Source organism: Phyllobates terribilis, unplaced genomic scaffold (assembly GCF_046119375.1).
Source record: "Phyllobates terribilis strain yellow unplaced genomic scaffold, ASM4611937v1 Scaffold_1__5_contigs__length_1240528914, whole genome shotgun sequence".
NCBI classification, from domain to species: Eukaryota; Metazoa; Chordata; class Amphibia; order Anura; family Dendrobatidae; genus Phyllobates; species Phyllobates terribilis.
In genome coordinates this window covers 1,094,869,806-1,094,893,371 of record NW_027362761.1, presented here as the reverse complement: position 1 = coordinate 1,094,893,371, position 23,566 = coordinate 1,094,869,806, and the positions used below count along the sequence as shown (strand labels likewise).

The window sequence follows — 23,566 nt, the reverse complement described above, 5'->3', positions numbered from 1 at the left end:
GACATCGCTGGAAGCCGGAGAGGAGGTGAGTGCCGGCGCTTACCTCCCTTCTTTCCACCGCAATGCTGCGATCAACTTCTTGATCGACTTAGTCTTGCTACGTAAAGAGCTTAATGTTGAGGTGAGTCCAAGAAAAACATCAGCTGAATTTGTTTTGTTATTGTTTTGTTCTGTACGTCAGCTGATGTTTTTCTCGGACTCACCTCCACATAAAGAGCTTAATGTAGTAAAATGATAACTTTGTTGTTTATCGTGTCAAAAGGCTGAAAGTGAATAGAGATGGGTAATTGGAGTTGGCTTTTATTATGTAGAGCACACTTTTCTAGCTTCCGAAACTTATTTGTTTCGGAACTCTCGCTGCTAGTGTTACACGACCACATGTGGCGCCAACTCAAATAAATAGGCAAACAAGGCCAAGTCCGCCAGGATGGGAGCTATTTAAGCTACTGGAAGAGAGGTGGAGCCTTGAAATGAAGACCACCATGTCATTTGGACGTCCATAAGGACAAAATGCTCTAACTTCCCACGATGAGTATTTTCTGCAAACTTATGTTGCACAAAAAACAACGTCTTACAGTTCAAGCAAAGTGGATGGGATTTCTCTAAATCTTATTTCATCTTTGCTTTTTTTTTTTTTTACTCCGTGTAATCTGACCTGTGATGCGTTTTCTGAAATCCGCAATATGTGAATTTCTCTTGCAGTAAATGTTTTCTTTACAGATTTTCCCCATAGCCGTGAGTTAGACTGAAAATCTGCAGATATAAAGCACACATGTGGTTTTAGTGCATGTAATCCGAATATGACTTTATCAATAACGTTTTATCAAAGTAAAGTACCAGAATGTATCCAAAACAAAGCAGATTTATCTAAAAGGTGACATATCAGAAAGATGAACCACAGCAGTAAAAAAAACAAAACAAAACACAATAAAAAAGCATCTGGAAAAAAAAAAAAAAAAAACGCACTCAAAAAATCAATGAGAAAAAAAAATGCAAGTGACCTAATTTAGACAATTAGTGCAGGAATTCTGCATCATAAAAATGCACCAAATCCTCCTGGTGGTGACGTGGCCTTAGAGGATGACAATGTGACATTCTGTGCAGCAAATAGACGTTTGTTGCTGATCTGTAACGTTTCCTTTCCTCTCTGCCTCCACATATTTTATGTTTGTTCCTTTTTTTTCTCTTCTAGTACAAGCAAAATCCAGACATGTTTAAACAGACAGCTCGGCTGTGGGCACATGTATACGCAGGCGCACCGGTCACTAGTCCAGAATACACAAGAAAAATAGAGAATCTTTGTGCTATGGGCTTTGATAGAGTAAGTATGGTGTGTGGCTACTGCTTTGCTGGTGGAGCTAGCCGGCTATCAGTCACAAGTATATTTTATGCAAGGAAAGCGATATCAACTGTATCACTACCTGTCCTCTATTCTAACACTGAATATAGAGGGTTACTACACGTGGGCCGTCAGATTATCCACCCCTCACTGTGTCCATGCTTTTCCTATGTGTCCTGTGAGTGCAAATTGTGAAATAAAGGAGTAGTCTTCTAATTAGATACCCAGAGTAGTGGGCTGCTCCAGAGAACGACTCTGCCAGCACAGAATGACTGTTCAAACAAAGTACAGGCGCTCGGTTCTTCGTGGGGCCAATAATTTAACTATACCTTCTCACCTGCTTGTTTTACCTCTATCCCGAACCCTTCACCCCATTTTCTTTGACAGCAGGCTTTATAGAATAATGGAGCTAGAAGGAAAACACACAGGTGGGAAGAGGTAGTGAAGCGTTTGGCCATGCAATGTTGCACCGAGCATGGTTTGAAAAGTCATTTTGTGCTGACAGTCCATTTTAAGGGCTAACATTGATTTCAGTGGGCAAGTACAAGCACCCCCTTTTTTCCCTTTGGTAATAACTGATGGTTGTGAAACCCTCTGATACCTGCTTCTTAGGGTACATATCCATATGTGTGAAAAAAAAAATGGTCTGATATCTGGACCGAAAAAACAGAAAAGTGCCATGCGATTTTTTTCTCACCTATCATCCGTTTGCAATGCGATTTTAACATGGGCTTTTACATAGGGGAATTGTCTAGGGCTTTTACACAGTTTTCTATGGCAATATTCTTCACTACACATATACACACATATTTATTGATATTAAAATCGCATTGCATACGGATGCTAGGTGAGAAAATCGCATAGCACTTGTCTGTTTTTTTGCACCATTTTTTTCACACATATGTATATGAACACTAAGAAGCAGATATCAGAGGGTTTCACAACCATCAGTTATTACCAGAGGAAAATAATCGCACGGCACTCGACCATGCGAGTGCCGTCCGATTTTTCACGCACCTGTCTCTTTAAAAGCCAGCAATTCATCAGCCTGTGTACTGTAAAATCACAGCGGTACCTGACAATTTAGAATAGAAAGAATAGAACAACACACATAGAAAGATGTCAGTCACATATATAATTAGTACAGTGATAGTGTTGGTTACTGTACTTGTCATTTGTTGTTAAAATAATGATTTTATTTAAAAAAAAAAAAAAAAAATTGGCGTGGGGCTCCCCATAATTTTATTAACCAGCAGAGGTTAAGCAGACGGCTGGGGCAGATGTTTGAAGCCTGGGAAGGGCGTAATACTCACGGAGCTTCCCAGGCTACTAATATCAGCCCCCAGCTGTATACTTACCCTTTACTGGCTATTAAAATGGGGGGCCCCAAAAAAAAATGACGAGGGGTCCCGCTATTTTAGCAGCTAATTTTTTTACGTTTATTACAAGTGACAATGGATTCAGCTGGAATGGGCGTGATGGTAAGTATGGTTTAATTTAGAACATTAAAAGGGGTGTCTGTGTTTATTTCAAATAAAATATTTTATTCATGGTGTGGGTGTCTTTATTTTATATATCACTTCCACTATGGGGTTAGTAATGGGGGCATCTTATCGACTTCTCTGCATTACTAACCTGGGCTTGATGTCAGCTGGCATTATAAGCTGACATCAACCCCAGCCCTATTACCCCACTGCCACCGCTACAGGGCAGTGGGAAGAGCGAGGCTAAGTGCCAGAATCGGCGCATCTTATGGATGCGTCAATTCTGGGGCGGCCGAAGGCTGCTATTTCTAGCCTCGGAGGGGGCTTATATTCATGACCCCTTCCTAGGGTTAATATCAGCCCACAGCTGTCCGCATAGCCTTTGCTAGCTGTTAAAATAGAGGGACCCCATGTCATATTTTTTTTGGGTCCCAATTTTAATAGCCAGTAAAGGCTAGGTATTCAGCTGGGGGCTGATATTAGTAGCCTGGGAAGCTCTGTGGGTATTACCCCCTTCCCAGGCTTCAAACATCTGCTAGACTATAAAATTACGGGGGGACCCACGCCAATTTTTTAAATAAAATTCTATAATAGACAATAAATTACATGCACAGAATATATATATATCACTCACATTCACAGAGCTTCTCATGCTAATAATATCAGCCCACCCATTGACTTGCATTGGCCAGTCTCATCCGAGATACACGGCAAATTGCAGCATGCTGCAATGTTTTTTTCAGCCCAATTTCAGCTGAGAAAAAGATCGCAGATGAGATGTCACTCATTGCACTCGGACCAATGTTAATCAATGTGATTTTTATTTTTTTTATTTTTTATATTGGATCGCACTCGTCCTTTTTTTCCTCACAAGTGAGTAAGCGCTTACCAGGAGACTTTTTACGTGAGAAAGGATTGACCCTTTTTCAGAAATCACAGTAGGAGCATCTGCATGGTCACCTTGTGGTGGCAGCGCCTTTTTCTAGGGAATGACCGGAATGAATTTGGGTGCTGCCTCATGCCTAGGATATAATGCTTACATTGGGACACTGTTTCCTCTGTAGAAATGGCTGAGACAGTATTGGACTGGAGTGCCAAGGGCCCACCAGTAATGAACTCCAGCGCCCCACTTTTCAGCTCCATGCAAATGTGACATTATCCTCAATCACAAATTTATATAACAATGAGCTGGGTAGAGTGATAAGTGAATAAGATGCTGCCTTTGTCTGTACATAGGGATTCATGTATATAGTGCCAAGTACTGCTCATATAATAGGGTGGCGGCCCACCGGAGGATTCTCCTGCTCTCCTGTGGGCCAGTCCAAGCCTGGGGTTAGATGAGGTTTGGCTAGCACTGATGCATGGAGTATTTTACATTGCCGGAATTAATCTCTTCTTTTCTCTTCTCCCCTCTTCCAGAATGCAGTAATAGCTGCCTTATCATCAAAAGCATGGGATGTAGAAACTGCAACAGAACTTCTGCTGAGTAACTAAGAGAAATCACCCGGTCCAGGCTTCCCCCTTCCCAACAGCCCGACATCTGTTCTTGTTAAGATTCTGCATTAAAAGAGGAAAGCAAAACACTCTGCGTGACGATGCTATTTAGGCCATACTGAAGACTGATGGGGGGAACTGTTCTGTAAATAAAGCTAATTAAACATGTAAATTAAATGACAACCAAACAAAGGGGAGGGGGTATGAGTATCATTTTTTTTCTTAATTATTGTAAAAAAAAAAAAAAAAAAAAAGTCTCTTGGAGCTGAACCAATGAAAAAATATCTGCATTTGTGTTTTACCATGTGACAAAGTGGCACAATGTCCCCGATTTATTTTTTGCCCTGTTCTGATCTCCTGTACCACAGCTGACTGGTCAGCAGTCATACATTGGGCCTCTAGACCATCATTTTGCCAGTCACTGTCTGCCGAACTGCTAGAACCAGCCATCCTTTGTGTCTGTGGACTTGCATGCATGCACAACATAGGGTTACATTGATTCAGCCAAACATTTCATTTGTAATATATTTGGTACTTGTTTTTTTGTTTTTCCCCTGGGTACTCAAGACATGAGAAAAAAAAAAAAGAGGTTTTTATGAAACCAAGCATAAACGTGATATGCTAAATGTTGTCAGGTAGTACCGGAGAATGATGCTTACGTCCACACCGCACTCCATAATGGTGGGTTTCATTTTATTTCCACACAAGAATACTTTTTGGAAAGCTGAAAGAAAATAAATGGAAGGAGCCAACCAATGAGGAAGCAAATGAACTTGTGGTTAAATTACTGAACTCCTTAAGTCAGGTTTGAACCACTTATTTTGTTAGACTAGAGCCTTCGTGTTGCTACCATGCATCTATAAAAAAATAAAATAAAAATAAAGTTTATTTGAAATGTTATCATTTTGTGACTGCAATGACTGCAGCTTTGTGTGTACCCATAGTTAGTCTGAGCCTGTGACTGACCCAAACGCAACAGCTCCATAGGGTGGTTGAGTTCTGGAGAGCCGTGGTCCATATTCACACCGTCAAACAGATGGCTGAATTTGGCCTAAAACTGCTGTTGTCAGTTATATTTGGTAAATTAATAGTTAACTGAGGCAAAGCATGATGCTGAATCAGATTAAGTATGGAGAAACTCAGGTCTGCATTGGAGAATTGGGCACAAAATGGTAAATTTAAAAAAAAAGTGCGTTCTTCACTTCCTCTCCAATTTTAGATGCATTTTAGGAAGGGCAAAAAAATTGGTTGTGCAGGTGCATATAATTTTATTAACATGATTGTACGTACCCAGTGCAGCCTTTATTCTGGTTGCAATTGAGAGTATTGCAAGAAACGTGTGCTGTTGGCCTTAAGTTTAAATAATAATGTGATGGTAAAGTTTCGGGGCTACTAGGTCTTGATAATTACTCTGCCCCTTGCTTATTATCATGAATTGCTGCAGTGATCTCTAGTATCTATGAAAACCCTGATTGATCTGTGAACAATCAACTAATATTTCTAAAAACCTGTTAAGTTGCCTGTAAGTGGTCACTGTTCTGTCTCACATCTTGCAAGTTATCAATGAAGAAGATTCATGAATCCAATCCAGCCGGTCCAGACAATCTTTGCTTTCTCTTACAAGGATGCATCTTGCAAGCTAGCTCTAGCTACAGACACTTATAAATCAGCATTTCTGAAGTTGGCCTGGATGCAAGTGACATTGTGTTTTTTTTTTTGTGTTTTTGTAATGGAGTAGCTTGAACAAGATGATACTTTACTCTATAAGAATTCTTCTCTCCCCCCTCCACCCCCAAAGCACCTGAAAAAAAAAAGTTACCTTGAGCATGGATCCCTGGTAGCATGCACCTAACAATCAGAACATTTTCTGGCTTTGTAATGTTTGTAACTACATACAGCTATAGTTTTCAAACCTCATTTTATTTATCTTCACAGAAGACAGACTGCTGTTAAGTCCTACTTCATTACAAGAATCTGATTTCTTAACCCTCCGTCAGGGGGCAACTGATCTGACAGGCGCAGCTCACTTAGTTTCATTTCTCTATTTTCAGTGGTTGGTCTGGGAAGCACCCTCCTCCCAGTAACCTTCCTAACTTTAAAGGCTGTGTGATTATGTGTATTCTCATTTATTACATTCCTATTAAGGTAACTGATCACTTTTAGAGCATTGAAATTTTAAAAAAAGGAAAATATAGCCAATTTCTAGCCTGTGCCTGACAGGCGCAATGCCCCCTAAACTCGTTATAAAACATATTGCCCCTGACGGAGGGTTAAAGGTAACCTGACAGGTGATACATGCTGCCCAAACCGTGTGCAGCATGTATCACCCACTGGCTGTACGATCTGTCGTCTGGCAGTGACCGACGAGTTTCTGCCTGTACGCACATATAGGCAGACACTTGTCAGTGGAGGGGGAGAAGCCGCCAGGGACCTGCCTGAACGACTAGTGCACAGTGCAGCTTGGTCCTCGGCTGGTTTTCAAAGTATGTTCTTTGAAATGCTGCAGCGTTTGAGTCAAACGTACATGACTGTGATTGTACAGCCAATGGCTGATACATGCTGCCTACATTTTGGGCAGCATGTATCATCTATCAGGTTACCTTTAAAAGGATTGTCCACCACTACTTTCTACCAAACAACATCACGTCGGGCCATGGGTTGTCTCTGCTTCATTAAAGTAAATGGAGCTGAGCTGAGCGGCTGTTTTGGATAGAAAGCATTTTTTATTTGCAAAAAAACATGTACAATGATTTGTAAGTAAATTGTCCTAGAAGTTTGTGTACATTGACAAATGCTGACACCCTACAGCTGGGATCCTATCAGGATAGGTAGTTTATTCTTGATGTAGTAGTATAAGGGACTTCCAACCATAGGAGGAAAAAAAAAAAAGTATGTTTTCCCCAGAACCTGTGCCAAGCGTGCATGAGCTGCAGTAATTGCCACTGCCCATGGACAAAGGTGGCAAAAAAAAAAAAAACATACACACACCCTTTTTTTTATTTAATTTCGTTACAGCCTTCCCAAAGAGAATGCCTTCTATGTCTTCCTCCTGAAATTGGTTCCTAATAGAAGAATGCAGAAAAGATCACACGCCTTTATTAAAGTCGGAATTGAGACTTTGCTAGCACTTCAGGGGCAATTTTGTTGCAGTTTTCGTGATTTGCTTTAAAACTCCACAAATCAATCTGTAATAGCTGCAGGAAATGTATTTGTTTCCATCCCCCCACACTTACTTTGAGAATGCCTTTTATGTGTTTAAGGTGGATGATTTGCTTACTCATCTCTTGGCCTTTCTAGAACATGTCATCATGTGCTCCAAAAAGTTTATAACTAAATCATTAAAAAAAATAATGGAAAACATTGTACCGGATGTATATTTTTATTTTCTACACATTTTCTAGGTCTGTGCCATTTTCAGTAGCCCAAATGTTTGTTTTGAAGGAAGCATTAAGCTATGGAAAACTTTGTTATTTGCATACCTGTGGTACATTCCACATTGTCTGACAAGGGTTTGGAATAGTTCAACAAATAAAGCTAAAATAAAATAAAAAAATCTGAAAAAAACAAACTTTTAAACGTTAGCTTGTCTGTGTCTATTTTTTCATTGAACTTTCATATTGTCCAGACTATAACTCCAAATAACTAATAGAAAGTTGTACTTAACTATCCATTTCATCAAATGGTTTTAACATCACAAGGAGTCAGATCTGATCACCATTATAGATCATGGTTTTGCTGGGGATTTTGACAAATTGTGATTGAATGGTGCTGTGGAGAGCTAGCATTTATGTGACTATTCAGATAAAGGGTTTATCAAAATAAAGCAAAAAGTCCCGCAAGGCTGTTAGGCTATGTGCCCACGATGCAGAAATGAAGCAGAAAATTTCAGCAGCATTTCTGCATCTCCCTGGCAGAAAAAACGCATGCAGATTGTACATGCGTTTTTCCTGCAGAATACATGCGGATTCACATGCGTTTCCACATGCAGATTGACAAGCGCTTTCCAGGCGATAGCATCACTTGGAAAGTGCTAGACAACTAGGTCACACTGTATAAATCCATGCAAACGGCATGGATTTATATAGTGTGACCGTAAAAATAAAGCTATACTCACCCCCGATGTCCCGGCGTGTGCTGCAGCGCTGCTTCCTCGCTGGTTCATGGCTGCTGGCATATCGCGAGACAGAGCGGTGAAGGGCCTGCGGTCACATGACTGTGACGTCACCGAAGGTCCTTCAGCGATGCCGGCATGCAGAGAGAGCCTTCGGATAGGTGAGTATAAACTTTATTTTTATTTTATTCTTTTTTTTACAGGTACAATGGTACCCAGGTCTGGATGAGAGTCTCCTCTCCTCCAGAACTGGGTACCATCCGCACATAGAGACGCATAGAATCCGCTAGTACAAATGTACAGACACGGATTCTGTGCGTCTCAATGCAAGTCAATGGCGGGGCTTCCGCAAAATTAATGAACATGCTGCGGATTTTTGTACGCAGCATAAACGCTGCGGAAAAATCCGCAGCATGTGCATAGAACATGCGGAATCCCCTTGGGGACCATGGGGTGCGGATTACCTAGCGTTTCACAAGCGTTTACGCTGCAGAAATTCCGCAGCATAAACGCTTGAAAAACGCTACGTGGGCACCCAGCCTTAGGCTACGTTCACATGTCCAGTAATCGTGAACTGATCCATTAAATAGCCATTAGTTTTAGTGAAAGCTGATCCAGTAAGCAAAAAACGGATCCTTTTCAAATTAAAGAAAAACTGATGGCTTAACCTATTAGTTTTCCATAGACTTCAATGTTAAAAAACGGATCCAGTTGAAATCAGTTTATTTTTAGCCAGACAAAAGTAGTGTCTTCACAACTTTTTTTGTTAACTGTTTGCTGCTGGATCCATTCTAACTGATGATTACTGGACATGTGGACATAGCCTTAAAGGGAACCTGTCATGTAAAGAGTTCTAAAACTGCCTGGCTGCTGCATTGGAAGTCTGGCAACTAAGATGAAATTAACTTTATCACTCCGTCATCTGTCGTTATCATAGCAGCAACCAGACATATGAAGAATACAGGAAGTGGTAATTACACAAGTACTTTTCAGAATTTACTGCAGCTCCTTTAATGTTGCTAAAGCCTTTTGGCCACCTCCAGGACCAATTTTCTTTTTGTCTTCTCATCAATTTTTGTGAGACGTGCAGTTTTAGGTAATGTCTCTGTTGTGCCAAGTTTAAGCCATTTTTTGATGACATCTTCAGTGTCCTATGGTATAGCTAATACCTTTGAAATTTTTTTGTACTTTTCTCCTGACTGATAACATTCAACAATGAGAGCCCTTTGCTGTGTTGCAAGCTGTTAACGGACCTTGGCTTTTGTTGTAAAATGCAACTAAGAAAATGTCAGGAAAATCCTACTAGAACCGCTAAACTTTATATTGTGTTAATCAAAATCACTATAAATGATGGCAGTGTAGTACTGACCACTGAGTTCTGAATACAACCACCTCTCCAATTAGTTCAGTTTCTCAATGGATTGGTACAAATTATGGGTGACATTAAAAAGGAGGAAAAAGTGCTGAAACCATTTGTGGTAGGATTTGCTTTGTTTCCACTGTAAGTAAATTTTTATAACTTCACTAGATTATTTTTTTTACACCATGTATAAGGAAACATTATTGAAAATGTACTATTCAAATTGAGCCAGAATTCTGATGGGTCACATTTTAAGCAGTTCTAGACATTTCTTGTGTCAAAATTTTGGCGCAAAAAGTTGGTTTAACCGCTTCGCACCTAAGCCCGTTTTCACCTTCCTGACCAAAGTTTCCAAATCGGACCGGTCTCACTTTATGTGGTAACTCTGGCATGCTTCCACATACCTCAAAGATTCTAAGATTTTTCATGACACATTATACTTAAATATATTATATATATTTTAGGACTTTGAATGTTTATGCTCTTAAAGGGAATCTGTCACCCCCCTGGGCAATATCAGACCAATACTCTGGCCATACAGGTGATAGAAAAGTAAATCTATACTTACCTGTATGGCCAAAAGCAGTGGTCTGATTCCAGAGAAATCTTCTTTTATAAAGTTTCTTCAGGGGACGCCAAGCAAACCCCTCCTATCTGTTTATTATGCAGCTAAATCCCCGCCTCTGGGATAAATTATCATCTTCCCCCACTCCCCGACACGTCACAGGGCCCTGTGAGTGCCCTGCTTTCTCCCCTGCCGCGCATGTGCACAGCACCGCTCCCAATACAAGGGCTGTGGTGCAGTGCAGGCCAGTGAGAAACAAAGTGCGCTCCATGGGAGTGGCAGGGGAGATGATAATTTAGCCCAGAGGCGGGGATTTAGCTGCATAATAAGGAGATAGGAGGGGTTTGCTTGGCGTCCCCCCAGACATCAAGCCTCTGGAGAAGAAACTTTATAAAAGAAGATTTCTCTGGAATCAGACCACTGCTATTAGCCATACAGGTAAGTATAGATTTACTTTTCTATCACCTGTATGGCCATAGTAGAGGTCTGATATCGCCCAGGGGGGTGACACATTCCCTTTAAGGGCAGTCAGACGGACGTATAACATGGACTATGATCACAGTGCACGGACTGGCCGACAGCTCTCCTGACCTTAGCGAGACAGAGGTGCAGGCAAGTCAGTGTACTACAATGCAATCTTCGGCCGTGTAATACTTCAGCCTGACTGCCCACTAAAACAGATGGTCACACCACTCAATATAGTTAATAAATAACATTTACCACATGTCTACTTTACATCAGTATCTTTTTTAAAATACTTTTCTTTTTAGTTGGGATATTACAAGTAAAAAGTTTAGAAGTAATTTCTCATTTTTTCAATAAATTCACAAAATGTATATTTTTAGGGACCACTTCACTGTTAACCCCTTTACCCCCAAAGGCTGTTTGCACGTTTATGACCAGGCCAATTTTTACAATTCTGACCACTGTCACTTTATGAGGTAATTACTCTGGAACGCTTCAACGGATCCCCCTGATTCTGAGAATGTTTTTTCGTGATATTTTGTACTTCATGATTGTGGTAAAATTTCTTCGATATCGCTTGCGTTTATTTGTGAAAAAAAAATAGGAAATATTTGCAATTTTCAAACTTTGAATTTTTATGCCCTTAAATCAGAGAGATATGTCACACAAAATAGTTAATAAATAACATTTCCCACATGTCTACTTTACATCAGCATAATCTTGAAACCAACATTTTTCTTGGTAGGAAGTTATAAGGGTTAACAGTTGACCAGCAATTTCTAATTTTTCCAACAAAATTTACAAAACCTATTTTTTAGGGACCACATCACATTTGAAGTCACTTTGAGGACTTTTATGAAAGAAAATATCCAAAAGTGACACCATTCTAAAAACTGCACCCCTCAAGGTGCTTAAAACCACATTCAAGAACTTTATTAACCCTTCAGGTGCTTCACAGGAATTTTTGGAATGTGGAAGAAAACAATGAACATTTAACTTTTTTTCATAAAATTTTTACTTTAGAACCCAATTTTTTTTACTTTCGCAAGTTTATCAGGAAAAAATGGACCCCAAAATTTGTTGTGCAATTTCTCCTAAGCACGCTGATACCCCGCATGTGTGAGAAAACCACTGTTTGGGCGCAGGGCAGGGCAGGGAAGGAGCGCCATTTGACTTTTTGAATGTAAAATTTGCTAGAATAATTAGCGGACGCAATGTCACGTTCGGGGAGCCCCTGATGTGCCTAAACAGTGGAAATCCCCCACAAATGACACCATTTTGGAAACTAGACCCCTCAGGAAACTTGTCTAGATGTGTGGTGAGCACCCTGAACCCCCAGGTGCTTCACAGAAGTTTAGAACATTGAGCCATAAAAATAAAATTTTCACATTTTTCCCACAAAAATGTACTTCAGCCCCAAATTTTGCGTTTTCATAAGGGTAACAGGAGAAATTGCACCAAACCATTTGTTGTGCAATTTCTCCCGAGTAAGCCAATACCCCATAGGTGGAGGATAATTATTGTTTGGGCGCACGGCAGAGCTCAAAAAGGAAGGAGTGACATTTTGGAACGCAGACTTCGATGGAATGGTCTGCGGTTGTCATATCGTGTTTGGAGAGCCCCTGATGTGCCTAAACAGTGGAACCCCCCCAAAAGTGACCCCATTTTGGAAATTAAACCCCTCAGGAATTTATTTAGATGTGTGGTGAGCACCTTGAACGCACAGATGCTTCATAGAATTTTACAAAGTGGATCTGTAAAAATTAAAAAATATATATTTTTCACACAAAAATGTTGTTTTAGCGCCCAATATTTTCATTTTCACAAGGATAGCAGGAAAAAATGAACCCCAAAATTTGTTATGCAATTTCTCCTGAGTACGCCAATACTCCATATGTGGTTGAAAACTACTTTTGAGGCACAAAACAAAGCTCAGAAGGGAAGAAGCGCCATATTGGAGTTCATATTTTGCTGGGCTGGTTTAACAGTGCCATTTCACATTGGCAGAACCCCTAAGGTGCCAGAACAGCAGAACCCCCCATAAAAAACCCTATCTTACAAACTATACTTCTAAATGAATTAATCTAGGAGTGCAGTGAGCATGTTGACACCGCATGTGCCTCACAGAATTTTATACCATTGGGCGGTGAAGAAAGAATACCGTATATTCCGGCGTATAAGACGACTTTTGAAGACTGAAAAATCTTCTGTCTAGTCTGGGGTCGTCTTATACGCCGGTAATGCTTTTGAACTTTCAGAAATTGACATGCGGGGATACTCTGGGGGTGTTAATAAGCTGCCGTGGCCGTATCCCTGCCATGTCGGAGTTAATATAAGGTGGAGGGAGTTAAAATACGGCGGCGGTAGGTCCAGACAGTCAGCGCTTCTGTGCTGAAACGGACACATCGCTGCGTATTCCCAGCTCCGGACACAGCGCAGGGCTTCTGTGCCGACAGCTTTCACTTGTCACAGAAGCGCTGCGCTGTGTCCGGAGCAGGGAAGTTCGCATCGCTTCTGTGACAATATATGAAAAGCCGGCAATTCAGCAGCGGCATAAGCCGGCACCCGACAATTTAGAATAGAAAGAATAGAGCTTCACACATAGATTAGATAGATAGAAACATGTCAGTCCCATATATATGAAGTACAGTGACAGTATTGCTTACTGTACTTGTCATTTAGTGTAAAGGATTTATTAAAACAAATAATAGTGTTTTCATGCACCGTCTCTTTAAAAAAGCCGGCCGGCAATTCAGCATCTGTACCCGACAATTTATAACAGAAAGATAGAGCATCACACATAGATTAGATAGATAGAAACATGTCAGTCACATATATATGAAGTACAGTGACAGTGCTGGTTACTGTACTTGTCATCTAGTGTTAAAATAACGGATTTATTTAAAAAAAAATTGGCGTGGGGTTCCCCTTAATTTTAGTCTCTAGCGGAGGTTAAGCAGACAGCTGGGGCAGATGTTTGAAGCCTGGGAAGGGGGTAATACCCACGGAGCTTCCCAGGCTACTAATATCAGCCCCCAGCTGAATACATAGCCTTTACTAGCTATTAAAATGGGGGACCCCCCTAATTTAATAGCTAGCAAAGGCTAGGCAGACAGCTGGGGGCTGATATTAATAGCCCAGGAAGGGAGCCATGAATATTGGCCCCCTCCCAGGCTAGAAACACCAGCCGTCAGCCGCCCCAGAAATGGCGCATTCATAGGATGCGCCAATTCTGGCACTTAGCCTCGCTCTTCCACGCTGCCCTGGTGCGGTGGCAGGGGGTAATAGGGTTGGGGTTGATGTCAGCTTATAATGCCAGCTGACATCAAGCCCAGGTTAGTAATGGAGAGGCGTCTATAAGACACCCCCATTACTAACCCCATAGTCAAAGTTACAAAAAAACACAAACACCCAGAATAAAGTCCTTTAATTGAAATAAACACACAATTCTTTATTGTTCTAAATTAAACCATACTTACCATCACGCCCATTCCAGCTGAAGCCAACGATCTCCTGCAATAAAAGTAAAATAATAAAGCAACATCATCCTTACCTTTCCATGGTTCCCATGACAGCTCCAGCTCTGCTACATCGAGATGACAGGCTGGACCGCAGCAGAACGCTGCCATCCAGCCTGTCATCCCGCAGACACTGAGAAGTGCAGGCATGCTTGCGCTCCTCAGTGTCTCGCTGTGACGGCATCCAGATGAGCCGACAATGAACTCAGCTCACCTCCTGGACGTCCGTCACTGACAGCGTGGGAAACTTCTACTGCGCATGCGGGGAGCAGGAGAATTTTCCCACGCTGTCAGTGACGTGCATGAGGTGAGCCGAGTTCATTGGACATGATCTCGGCTCATCTGGATGCCGTCACAGTCAGACACTGAGGAGCACAAGCATGCCTGCGCTTCTCAGTGTCTGCCGCATGGCAAGCTGAACGGCAGCGTTCTGCTGCGGTGCAGCCTGTCATGTGAATGTAGCAGAGCTGGACCGGTCCTGGGAACCATGGAGAGGTAAGGATGAGGTTGCTTTATTATTTTACTTTTATTGCAGGAGATCGTTGGCTTCAGCTGGAATGGGCGTGATGGTAAGTATGGTTTAATTTAGAACAATAAAGGATTGTGTCTTTATTTCAATTAAAGGACTTTATTCTGGGTGTTTGTGTTTTTTTTAATTACTTTACTAGAAATTCATGGCGGTCATGTCTAATATTGGCGTGACCCCATGAATTTCGGGCTTAGGGCCAGCTGATAATGCCAAGCTGGCCTTAACCCCTTTATTACCCAGTGAGCCACCGCACCAGGGCCCTGGATGAGTTGGGTACAGCGCCAGAAGATGGCGCTTCTATGAACGCGCCATTTTCCGGGGTGGCTGCGGACTGCAATTTGCAGCGGGGGGGGGGGCCCAGAAAGCTTGGGTCTCCCTGCGCTGCAGATTCCAGCCCCCAGCTGCCTAGTTGTACCTGGCTGGACACAAAAATAGGGCGAAGCCCCACGTCTTTTTTTTTTAAATTATTTCATGAAATAATTTAAAAAAAAAAGGGCTTCCCTATATTGTTGTGTCCGGCCAGGTACAAATAGGCAGCTGGTGGTTGGGGGCAGCCCGTTCCTGCCTGCTGTACCTGGCTGGACACAAAAATATGGCGAAGCCCCACGTCAACATTTTTGGGAAAAATTAATTACAAAATTAATAATAATTTAGGGACTGCATCTTTATTAACCCCTCAATTGTCATTTAGTGTTAAAATAAAGGATTTTTTAAAAAGAAAATTGGCGTGGGATCCACCATCATTATAGTCTCTAGCGGAGGTTAAGCAGACGGCTGGGGCAGATGTTTGAAGTCTGGGAAGGGGGTAATACCCACGGAGCTTCCCAGGCTACTAATATCAGCCCCCAGCTGAACACCTAGCCTTTACTAGCTATTAGAATGGGGGACCCCCCCAAAAAATGACGTGGGGTCCCCCCTATTTTAATATGTTTATGAGTGACAGTTTTCCTGCTATATACCTGCATGTCATAAGAATTTAAATTAAAAAAGGACCATGTTAAATTCAAATCTGTTTTTTTTTATTTTTACCGGTGTTTGGTATGCGTTGGAAAAGGGGTAGTCTTATACGGTGAATATATCCTAAACTCTATATTTTAACAGGAAAGTAGGGGGGTCGTCTTATACACCAGGTCGTCTTATACGCCGGAATATACGGTAATTACATTTTTACCACCAAAGTTTTGTTTTAGCACCAGATTTTACATTTTCACTGGAAAATGGGTAAAAATGGCACCAAAATTTGTCACACAATTTTTGCTGAATGTAGAAATACCCGATATGTGGCTGTACAGTACTGCTTAGCCACACGGCGAGACTCGGGAGGGATGGAGCGTTATTTGCCCCCTGGAGAGCAGATTTTCCTAGTACAGTATGCAGACTCCATATACATAGCCCCTAAGTGCTAGAAGACCAGAATCCCCCCTTATTTGACCCCATTTTGGAAATTCTACCCATTTGGGAATATATTTACAGGTGTGGTGAGGATTTTGACTCCATGGGTGTTTTCCAGAAACAAGCAGCAGTGGATGTTGCCGAGTGAAAATTGCAAACTGCCGTTGTAGTGATCAGTATGTTGTAGTGACCAGTACGTAGTAGCGCCCATGCATTGTGCCCAGCTCGTGCGTCTGGAGACATGCACCCGTAAATTAGGCGGGCTCTCATCGCTACAGAAATGCCAAACATGTGGACGCTAACTGCAATTTAGGCACACCATGGGGCTTAAAAAGGATGTGGACATTTGTATTTGGGAGTACAGAATTTGCTGAATTTCTTTTGGGGGGGTAAGGAGCCATTTCGTTTTTCCAGAGCTTTTGTGCTACTGGTAACGTGGAAGCCCCCTATATTTCTGTTAACAGATGACGGACCTGAGTGGGGACTTGCTTTTTTGTGGATTGAGTCGAAGCTTTGTGATCCAAAATGTAATATGTTCCCATTTGCTCTACGCTGAGCACTGATATCGGGGTTTGCATTTAAATCTCCGAGTGACGTAATTCAGATGAACCCCCGAGGGATCCATTCACTATAATGAGGCAGCAGAGTTACACTGGACTTTGTCTGGCCTCTTTTTAGTGGTTTCCCTTTTTTCCAGAGGTTCACAAAACCGTAGTCGACGGCACTTTTATGCACGCCTAATAAAATGACGGGCACTGTGGGATCACAGGCTAGACTGTGTCCACGATGCCTCCAAATGCCTCATTACAGGGAATCTTCTGCCGGGGTTCCGTCTGAATCACATATTTCAGAGATTTACACGGAAACCCCGATGCAAGGGCACAGCGTAGAGCGCAGGATAAATGTGAGCAGAGCCATATTGCGATCTTTGGGAGGTAGAATGAAGAAATCAGCTGCAGGTGAAGAAATTGTTTTATTTTTTACGCCGTTCCTTGTGCGATATAAGTGATTAGACGACTTTATTCTTCAGGTCGGTGCGATTACAGTGATACCAAATTTGTATTGGGTTTTTATAATTGGCTGCAGTCACACACTAAAAAATCCTTTATTTTTTTGCAAAACTAGTTTTTGCATCGCCATATTTTGAGAGCTATAATTTTTCCATATTTTGGCCAACAGTCATGTAAGGACTTATTTTTTGCAGGACAAGTTGACGTTTTTATTGGTGCCATTTTCGGGTATGTGACATTTTTTGATCGCTTTCTATTCCAATTTTTGGGAGGCAGAATAAACAGAAGTCAACAATTCAGGAATTGTTGTTTGGGTTTTTTTTTATGCCGTTCCGCATGTGGTAAATTTGATAAGGCAGCGTAATTCTTCAGGTCAGTACATTTACTGCAATACTACATTTATATCTATGTTTTAGCGCTTTTGCACAAATAAAAACATTTTTATAGAAAAAATATTTTTTTTTTGCATCGCTTTATTCTGAGAGCCACAACTTTTTTATTTTTCGGATGATGTATGATGGCTTGTATTTTTGCAGGACAAGATGACGTTTTCAGCTGTTACCATTTTTATTTACATTCGTCTTTCTGATCGTGTTTTATTCCACTTTTTGTTCGGCTGTATGATGCACAGTTTTTTGCTTCATTTTTTTACAGAGTTCACTAAAAGGGTGAACTAGTGGTACAGTTTTATAAGTCAGGTCATTCCGGACGCGGCAATACCAAATATGTGTACTTTTATTGTTTATTCATATTTAAAGGTACAATATATTTTTATTTTTTGGGGATTTTTTTTTTTTTTTTTTTTTAATATTCTTACTATTTTTTTTTTCACTTTTTTACTTTGTTCCACTATGGGACTTTCATTTTTTGCAGGCTGATCGCTTGTATAGCATAGGGATGCAGGGGCAGCCCCCTATGCTATGCGGGCTGTCAGGGGCACTGCGCATGATCTAACTAACTTGCTAGTGCCTGGTGACCCGGATGTCATCATGACGACATCGGGTCACCATGGCAACAAACCGGACCCCGCGGTGACGTCGCGGGGTTTCCGATCCAAGGTAAGAGGGGCTTTCCTCTGCCTGCTCCCGGAATGCTGCGATCGACTTCGATCACAGCATTTCGGGGGTTAAAGTGCCAGGAGCTCTGACCAGGTATCTATACGTACCTGGTCATTAAGACCCAGGGCACAGGGACTTATAGATAAATCTCACGTCAAAGGGTTTAAAGTGATTTTGAGGGGATTATATGCCAGAAAACCCACAAACAAGACCCCATCTTCAAATCTGCACCCATCAATGTACACTGCTCAAAAAATAAAGGGAACACTTAAACAACACAATGTAACTCCAAGTCAATAACACTTCTGTGAAATCTACCTGTCCAGTTATGAAGCAACACTGATTATGAATCAATTTCTCCTGCTGTTGTGCAAATGGAACAGACAACTGGTATAAATGATCGGCAATTAGCAAGATACCCCCTATAAAGGAGTGGTTCTGCAGGTGGTGACCACAGACCATTTCTCCGTTCTCATCCTTTTTGGCTGTTGTTTTGGTCACTTTTTCATTTTGCCATTGCTCTCACCCCTAGAGGTACAGTAGCATGAGGCGGTGTCTACACTACAACCCACAGAAGTTGCTCAGGTAGTGCAGTTCATCCAGGATGGCACATCAGTGCAAGCTGTGGCAAGAAGGGTAGCTGTGTTTGTAAGCACAGTGTCCAGAGCGTGGAGCAGATACCAGGATATGTGGAGGGAGCCATAGGGGGGCAACAACCCAGTAGCAGGACCATTACCTCCTCCTTTGTACATACTAATCAAGAGCAGGTAGTGTATATCATACCAAGTGTTTATAAACGTAAAATATTACTATATTCAATACTACCCTATTACGGACATCATAAGACTCCATCGCCATAAATTTCCAAACCAAACCAAGAAAAAACGAAAAAGGAGCCCACAGTATTGCAAAAATAATGTATATCAAGATTTATTAATACATAAATGAACAGACAGATACAGGAATCCGTGCGGAAAACTGATGAGGCATTAAAACCCGCAACAACCCTCTACACATGGCAAACTCCAATTCAGGACTCAAAAAGTACGAAACTGTATATATATTTAAAACATCCAAATAATCAAAAGATCATCGCCATACAAAAAATAGTATTGTCTATCCTCTCTATAAAATTAACAGAGAGGGTAATATATAGATATATAATTTCATAGTACAGCGTGTATACTGAACTGCCCACACTGTCCTATGCGTGCTGGGTACAAATTCCCTATCACGTGCTAGATATAATTGTGAGTGACTTGCTGGAGTCACTACTGTATACATACCATGGATATCAAACTTCAGCACGGAACAGTCAGGGGATATTCAGAAGTTTAGAGGTCCGTTTGGGGTCGGCACATGCGGAGCAGGGATGCCCCGACGCGCGTTTCGATGGTTCCCTTCGTCACGGGGCATGTTTGCTGCCTCACTATCACTTGCTTTTATCGGCGCCAAGTGCGTCGCAGAACCGGAAGTGACGCGTGCGTCACCATGGGGACCAGGACGCCGGCCGGCGTCCGCGTCATGTGACAACGGCGGGGCGGGGCAGTAGCCCCGGCGCCGCACGCCACTAAGACACAGAGAGCCGGCATGCGCACCGATCCATACAGCCCGCACGCGTACATGATCGTCTCCTTCACTAGATAAGATAACTTATCTTTGTGCAATCACATCCCTCTCATCACCTTATACCATGGTACACGGAATCAATGCTATAATAACATGATGCCTCATATGAGAAGGATATACAAAAAGAGGGGAATTTACAAAAAAGGAGGAAAGAGGGGGGGGTGAAAAGGGGGGGGGTGAAAAGGGGGGAGAAAAGGGAAAGGGGAGGGAAAGAAACCAAGTGCGACATGTGAGGTAAAAAAAAAGTGGAAAAGGTAAAAGACTAATAATACCCCATCCGGCCATATCTGGCATCCCAGGTTATATACGTATCAGACAGCAAGCACATATATAGATAATATTATTTGTTTGTAAGGGTCCTCTTTAAGGGACCAGATGAATAGGGACAACATCCGACTATATGATCAGATGTATATCCCAATAATTGCCCAAGTACACATATATATGCTATCATACACATCTGTATATATACATATGTGTATGTGCTATATACATATATATGCGTATACACATACCTCATGGCGAAGATATAACAATACCTTGTATACCCATTATATAGGAAACATCAAATATGCTATAAAAATATGTTAACTTAAAAAGTATACAACATTATAGTACAGGATATCAAAATATATAATGAAAATAAGCATCAATCAGCTTTCTCATTTTATATAGCATTGTCATATGAGTTTATATTCGAGTTCATATTTGATATAGTGGATGTCATATTTGTATAGATACAGTTATAATTTCATCTTCACAACTCTAATTATTTAATGTCTCCACCATGCAGGCTGTAATCCATGATCCCTCGCAGTCTTGTATAGACCGGAAGAAGCAGTAAGTCTGACAGAGAGCCTATTCACCAGGCTGGATCAAAAAACCACCCCCAGGTTATAGGAAGGAGAACGACCAAAGAAGGGTAAGGTCCTAATTTGTGCAAGAGAAACAGTGAGTAAAAATCATTAAAATCATGCTATAATAAATATTAAATTAAAACTAAAACCCGGCCTCAATTACATATGGCCACCTTAAATAAGACTATGACTAAAAGTTACGTGTATAGTCATATTGTGGTAGAAGACTGGGGACTAGAGAAAAGGGGAATAACTGATGCTCTCATTTAGTCCCTTCGGATGCAATGTATTAAAGGTCCAAATCCAGCGGGATTCCATTTGAGCCAGTTTTTGACCCACCTTACCCCCCCCCCCGTATATTAGGTATTATACAATCAAGACCCCTTATTCTAAGCTTAGAGGCATCACAATTATGGTGGGTCTTAAAGTGGCGAGGTAAAGTTTTAAGAGTGGATGTGTCCGTGTGGTCAGCCGCCGCGATAATACCCAAGACGTGCTCGCGGACACGCACCTTAAACTGGCGGGTAGTCATGCCCACATATATAAGTCCACATGGACAAGTGGCAAAATATATAACATATTTAGTGGTACAGGTGATGAATCTATTGATCCTGCAGACTTTAGACCCGTCAGATTTAAAGAACGTGTCACAGCGTTCCACATTTGGGCACGCAACGCACCGACCACAAGGGACACATCCACTCCTCCTAGTATGGGTATCTAGAAATGTAGTCACCGCCGACCCCTCATAATGTGAGCGCACCAAATGATCACGTAAATTCTTTGATCGTCTGATGGTGATGGATGGTTTATCCGGAATGAATTTAGATATATTGTCTGCCCTAAGAATGTGCCATAATCTAGACAATATCTCTCTCATCCGAGGAAATTGGGAGTAAAAATTGGTGATAAACCTCACTTTTTCTTAATCCTCCCCTCTATTTTTGTTGCCATAGATCAAATTATGCCTAGACGAAGATTTAGCCCTGTTACATGCCCTCTTGATTGTACGGCGACTATATCCTCTCTCAAGGAATCTCTCTTTAAGTTCTAAAGCCTGTTTCTCAAATTCAGCATCAGTGGAGCAGATCCTCCGGACCCGAAGGAACTGCCCCACCGGTATTGATCTGAGCATGTGCATGGGATGTGAAGATGTTGCATGCAGCAACATATTGGTGGAAGTGGGTTTGCGGAACAGGGTGGTTTGTAGGCAATTAGCCTCATCCCTTGTGAGCGACACATCGAAAAACTCAACATGATGTGCGCTAGACTGGGAGGTGAGATGTATATTAGAATTATTGCCATTTAGTTGGTCCATGAATACCTGTAAAGATGAAAAGGAACCCTGCCAGATCATGAAGATGTCGTCGATGTAACGTGTCCAAAAAAGGACACGGCACATCGACTCATCACGGTCTGACAGGTAGAGGTCCCTTTCCCACAGACCCAGGAACAGGTTAGCATAGGCGGGCGCGAAGGCCGCGCCCATGGCTGTCCCCTGGGTCTGAAGAAAGAAGGACCCCTTGAAAGTAAAGAAATTGTGATTGAGAGAGAACTCCAATAGCTCCAAAATAAGGGATCTCAAGGTAGGTGGTAAGGCTGAAGTGTCCAGGAAGAACCTGACAGCGGAGAGGCCATCTATATGCCTGATATTGGTGTAGAGTGACTCCACATCTGCAGTCACAAGGAGGAGCACTGCCAGAGCCCTGCAAAATGGCCTCCAGCAGGCCACAAATGTGCATGTGTCTGCACAAATGGATAGAAACCGACTCCATGAGGGTGGTATGAGGGCCCGACGTCCACAGATGGGGGTTGTGCTCACAGCCCAACACCGTGCAGGACGCTTGGCATTTGCCACAGAACACCAGGATTGGCAAAGTCGCCACTGGCGCCCTGTGCTCTTCACAGATGAAAGCAGGTTCACACTGAGCACATGTGACAATGTGACAAAGTCTGGAGACGCCGTGGAGAGCGATCTGCTGCCTGCAACATCCTTCAGCATGACCGGTTTGGCAGTGGGTCAGTAATGGTGTGGGGTGGCATTTCTTTGGAGGGCCGCACAGCCCTCCATGTGCTCGCCAGAGGTAGCCTGACTGCCATTAGGTACCGAGATGAGATCCTCAGACCCCTTGTGAGACCATATACTGGTGCGGTTGGCCCTGGGTTCCTCCTAATGCAGGAAAATGCCAGACCTCATGTGGCTGGAGTGTGTCAGCAGTTCCTGCAAGATGAAGGCATTGAAGCTATGGACTGGCCCGCCCATTCCCCAGGCTTGAATCCGATTGAGCACATCTGGGACATCATGTCTCGCTCCATCCACCAACGTCACATTGCACCACAGACTGTCCAGGAGTTGGCGGATGCTTTAGTCCAGGTCTGGGAGGAGATCCCACAGGAGACCATCCGCAACCTCATCCGTAGCATGCCCAGGCATTGTAGGGAGGTCATACAGGCACGTGGAGGCCACACAATACTGAGCCTCATTTTGACTTGTTTTACATCAAAGTTGGATCAGCCTGTAGTGTGTTTTTCCACTTTAATTTTGGGGGTGACTCCAAATCCAGGCCTCCATTGGTTAATAAATTTGATTTCCATTGATTATTTTTGTGTGATTTTGTTGTCAGAACAAAGTATTCAATGAGAATATTTCATTCATTCAGATCTAGGATGTGTTATTTGAGTGTTCCCTTTATTTTTTTTTGAGCAGTGTATTTATAACCACATTCAAAGTTTGTAAACCCTTCAGGAGCTTTGC

General features: G+C 42.2%; 1 protein-coding gene across 1 annotated transcript in view; it reads left to right on the top strand.

Annotated features, from left to right (window-relative positions):
• UBE2K (ubiquitin conjugating enzyme E2 K) overlaps positions 1-7,898 on the top strand; it is a 44,108-nt gene extending 36,210 nt beyond the window's left edge. The window contains exons 6-7 of the mRNA XM_073645855.1: positions 1,193-1,321; positions 4,243-7,898. Coding sequence (XP_073501956.1) covers positions 1,193-1,321; positions 4,243-4,317 — 204 coding nt within the window. The 3' untranslated portion in view covers positions 4,318-7,898. The remainder of the gene's footprint in view (positions 1-1,192; positions 1,322-4,242) is intronic.
• Positions 7,899-23,566: the final 15,668 nt, after the last annotated feature.